Source organism: Myotis brandtii, unplaced genomic scaffold (genome assembly GCF_000412655.1).
Source record: "Myotis brandtii unplaced genomic scaffold, ASM41265v1 scaffold1289, whole genome shotgun sequence".
NCBI classification, from domain to species: Eukaryota; Metazoa; Chordata; class Mammalia; order Chiroptera; family Vespertilionidae; genus Myotis; species Myotis brandtii.
The window spans coordinates 164904-169979 of record NW_005354543.1 but is presented as its reverse complement, the minus strand read 5'-3'; the positions used below and the strand labels follow the sequence as shown (position 1 = coordinate 169979).

General features: G+C 38.8%; 1 protein-coding gene across 1 annotated transcript in view; it reads right to left on the bottom strand.

The window, feature by feature from the left end:
* Positions 1-4348: 4348 nt before the first annotated feature.
* LOC102248581 (zinc finger protein 420) overlaps positions 4349-5076 on the bottom strand; it is a 102153-nt gene continuing 101425 nt past the window's right edge. The window contains 1 exon segment of the mRNA XM_014534320.1: positions 4349-5076. Coding sequence (XP_014389806.1) covers positions 4436-5076 — 641 coding nt within the window. The 3' untranslated portion in view covers positions 4349-4435.

Below are 5076 nucleotides of genomic sequence, written 5' to 3'. Positions count from 1 at the left end.
GAGTTTTGCAACAAGGCAAGCAGCGGGCAACACAGCTTGACCCAGGCTAATGATGCATAGGCACTCCAACTTGCTACTGTAATCCCTATTCTGTGAAAAATCTGCTGTTTGAAATTTTAACCCTGCTATTTTGGCTTCTGTAAATGTTTGCTTGCTTAAATAATAGGGAAAATAAGTTCAACTATCTGACCTTGCAAGCTGCTCTGTTGCCACTTCTAGCTACTCCCATACCAGGTATTTGTTAGTTGTCTGGAATGTACTGTGCTCAAGGTTACAAGCTGCCTGCAAAAATAACTTACATAGAGTTCTTTGTAAAGTCTGCAAAAGGTCCGCAAAATCCCTTATTTGGGAGACAAAGGGCTGGAAAGATATAAAAGGGGAAGGCTTCCTCCATGTTTTTGCTCAGATTCGAGAGGTTACTCCTCCAAGACCACTAGCATAATAAAGGCTCCAAAATTTGGCTCACTGATTAAGGCATCCTCTGTCTAGCTTGCTGATTTACAATATAACACTAATCCCCTGAAATGGGCTCTAAGGCCCCCATTTTCTAGACTCTCTCCTCTTGCTTCTCCTACCTTAAGCTCTCTCTTTGTTTCACAGCTTTAATAAACATACTCTCAAAAACCACCTGGACTGGTGTGAAATCTTTCCTACACAGTCGAGAACCCACACGCTAAAGGGAGGGGCACTAAGGCAGACGTACCCTGACCTCAGAACCCATCTGGTAACATTCTGAATCCAATCAGAACAAAGGAGTTCACTGTCTCTAAAAATAAATGATGGTATTTAACAAAATTAAAAAGATCAGGGCTATGTCCTGCATTTAGACTGCCAGACTTCAAATGGATACTCACATCATTTCCTAATGGTAAGTTGTAGAATCAGGGATCAATCACATGTAAATGCTTTCAGTAATGCCTGCAAATCAATTCATTTATTTTTTTAAAATATATTTTATTGATTTTTTATAGAGAGGAAAGGAGAGGGATAAAGAGTTAGAAACATCTATGAGAAAGAAACACTGATCAGCTGCCTCCTGCACACCCCCTACTGGGGATGTGCCCGAAAACAAACACGCCCTTGACCGGAATCGAACCTTGGACCCTTCAGTCCGCAGGCCAAAGCTTTATCCACTGAGCCAAACTGGTTAGGGCTCATTTTTTAAATCAGGACCATATTGTATTATGGTTATCATAAGTAGCTGCCAAAATTAAGATTACTTATGAACAAAACAGATATTTAGAAAATTGAAGACTTCCTAACTCAGGAAGGGAAGTAGAGAAAGCCAGCAGTAGTGCCTGGCAGTGGGGCAGAACCTCAGCTCCGACTCTCCTCCCCTGGCAGCTCTGAACTGCAGAACCAAGGCCACTTAGTACTCAAGACAGTGCCTGGGTGCCCTCCCCAGCGACCCTCTCTCTGGGCTCCCCAGACCAGCACCTGCCGCCAACCTCTGCCTGAGCTCCTCTAGCACTCAAATGTGGGCACAGAGGACCTGAGGTAGTGCACACAATTGTGGAAAAGGGGAGTGTCACTTCAAAGCTCCTTGCTAAAGAACATAAAGGCCATGGCAGCAACATCAGAACGTTGTTTAGCTGAACTCTCAAAAACACTTATGTCATATTCATTGTGACTATCATAATGTCCCCCTAGATACAAGAACAAGAAAAACATATCAACAATGGAGAAATGTGTTCACATTATTTAAAGTTTAAGGCCACTTGGAAAAGGGTTTGCTAGTGACATACCTACACTGCATTACCAACTCCAATACTGTTACCTACAACTTTGAAGGTTGAACACATGAACACATCCACACTCACTCAGCTTTATTAATTAAAATAGCCCGGCCAGCATGGCTCACAGGTTAGGTGTTGACCTTGCGGTTCCATTCCCCAACAGGGCACATGCCCGGGTTGTGGGCTCAATCCCAAGTGTGGGGCATGCAGGATGCAGCCAATCAATAAATCTCTCCCCTTATTGATGTTTTGATCTCTTAGTCCCTCTCCCTTTCTCTCTGAAATCAATAAAAATATACTTAAGCCCTAGCCGGTCTGGCTCAGTGGATAGAGTGTCGGCCTGCGAAATGAAAGGTCCCAGATTCGATTCCAGTCAAGGGCACATGCCCAGGTTGTGAACTCGATCCCCAGTGGGAGACTTGCAGGAGGCAGCCGATCCATGATTCTTTCTCATCGTGGGTATTTCTATCTCTCTCTTCCTCTTCATTCCTCTCTGAAATCAATAAAAATATATTAAAAAATATATATTTAAAAAAAAAAACAAAAATAGTAAGTTCACCCATACTCTAAATAAAGTATGAAAACCAACACTGTAAGTGCAACCATTTGTCAAAATGCACAATCCAAACATTTAAGATATATTACTAATATTCTGAAGCTGGAGGCTAAAGCAAACAGTACTTAGCATAAAAGTGCAAAAGAGACATTGGAAGGTGAATGAACTTTGATATTTAGCAGGGCTGAATATCAGCACAAGTTTGCCCTCCTGTGATTGCAATGGCTCGAGGCAATTTCCTGATCTGATAATCTTTACATTGTATACCAAACTTTACCTTTGATTTGCCTGTATGCATTGCTAAACGGCAAATGTGTATTCAAAGTCGGTAGGACCCAATCTCAGAGTTCTTCACGAAAGAGGTTCCACCTGGCCCTCCAAATGCCTTCTAAATTTATATTTTTTGTATAGTGTATTTATTGTGTTGTCTGCCCTCCTTCAAGTCATCTTGAACTCGCCAGGAAGGTTATGACATTCTGATGTTATAACTGTGCTTCATCTGGTCTTTGAATGGAGGCTAATCATTTAGAAAACATGAACATACAATAATTTTATGTGCTTAGGGATGAGTTGTCTTATATTTTCTCAGATATGCCTGATATCTTCTTTATTTCACCATATCAACCAATGTTCATCACTTCTACCTATGGCTACTATGAAGATACATCAGGATTTTAATGAACTGCCACCATATTTTCCTGTAAGTGTAATTGGCAAATTTAGTCAAAATTTATAATGCCCTTCGTGATCACATAAAACAACATTCTAAGTCAACCACCATCTCCATTTAGATGGTCTTCAAGCAGTGTGCCTTACAATAAATGCAATATTCCATGGAAAAGTATATGTCAGTGAAATGCACTCAATATACAAGAGTTCACAGGTCTTTAAGGCAGTAACAACCCCATGATTTCATACATACACCAGGAATAAAACATGGTAGCATCAGTGATATAGGAGCAGAATCACATTAATATTTCCTTTTCCATATGTCTCAAATAATGTCAATAAATATAGACAATACTAAGTAATTATACTTATGGAAACGTTGCTTCTTTTAATATATTCAAGCATATTAAAAGTTACTTATGTTCATTTAAACAGTGAATTATTCTCTATGAGTATTCTCATTTAGCATTATACCTAAAAAGTATTGACTATTCATCTAGTGTGAATCCTGTGATATTTTAAAATTTAATTTCAAATATATGCTTTGGAAAATTTTTTAGGCTTTTGAGAAGCATATCTTTTTAACAAAAGTCTTTCCTCCTATATCATGAACATAGAATTAAGTCCAAATTGCAATCCTTCATATTGACTGAGACTGCAGGTCCAGCTACAGGATTTCCCACATTCTTTGGTTTTAGGGTTTCCCTCTGCTAGGAATTTCAATGTGAGGAATAAATTATGAATGTGGAATAATGACTTTTGGACATTGTTTACATTTTCATTGTTTCTCCTGAGTATGAATTCTGATCTCAAATACGGTTCACGTACCGAGTGAAACTTTGTTTTGCCACATTCTTTATATTTCCTGGGCTTCACTCCAGCAATAATAGATGTTGAATAACATATAAATGAGGATATAAACTTTGGCACATGTGTTACAATTTATAAAGCTTAATTTGATCATGCTCAATGAAACTGGATCATTGGTTAAATCTTTGGGCAAATTATTTATATTTTTATTGTTTCTATTTAGAATCATGCACTCCAATTACAAGTATGTTTGACTACAGGTTAAAAGCTTTGCCACATTCTCCTTTGGTAATGTTTCACTCCATAATATATTTTTGTTGAGTGAGACACCACTCCTGATTAAAGGCTTTGACAAACTCACTATATTTTTAGGTTTTCTCTCCAGTACAAGTTGTATTGTGTTGAGAAAGACACCAATGGTCATTTTAAAATGTGCCTAATTATTCACATTTGTAAGGCTTCTCTTCACAATGAATTATCTGATGTTCAATAAGATCACACTGACAAGGAAAAGATTTGCCTCACTCCTTACATCTGTAAAGTTTCTCTCCACTATAAAGTCTCTCATGTACAGTAAATCACGAATATCTTTAAAGGCTTTTCCACATTTTTCACATTCATCAGGCTTCATCACAGTATGAATTCTATGGCGCTGAGTAAGTTCTCACTGCTGGTAAAGTAATAATGGCACTCCTTGTAACTGTAAGGAGTTATGAACTCTTTGCTGTACAATAGGGCAGGAACACTGGTTAAAGGCTTTGCCACATTCTCTACATTTATCAAGTTTCTCTCCAGTATGAACTCTCTGATGATTACTAAGGTTTGAGGACTTACTAAAGGCTTTGCCACACTGTCTACATTCATAAGGCTTCTCTCCAGTATGAACTCTCTGATGTACAGTAAGGGCTGAGGACCTGCTGAAAGCTTTGCCACATTCTCTACATTTAAAAGGCTTCTCTCCAGTATGAACTCTCTGATGATAAGTAAGGTCTGTAACCACAATGAAGGCTTTGCCACATTCTCTACATTTAAAAGGCTTCTCTCCAGTATGAAGTTTCTGATGTCGCTTAAGGTTTGAGGAGTTACAGAAGGCCTTGCCACATTCACTACATTTATAAGGCTTCTCTCCAGTGTGACTACTTTGATGAAGAATACATATTGAGGACCTCCTAAAGGCTTTGCCACATTCTCCACATTTATAAGGCTTCTCTCCAGTATGAACTCTCTGATGTACAGTAAGGACTGAGGACCTACTGAATGCTTTGCCACATTCTCCACATTTATAAGGCTTCTCTCCAGTATGAA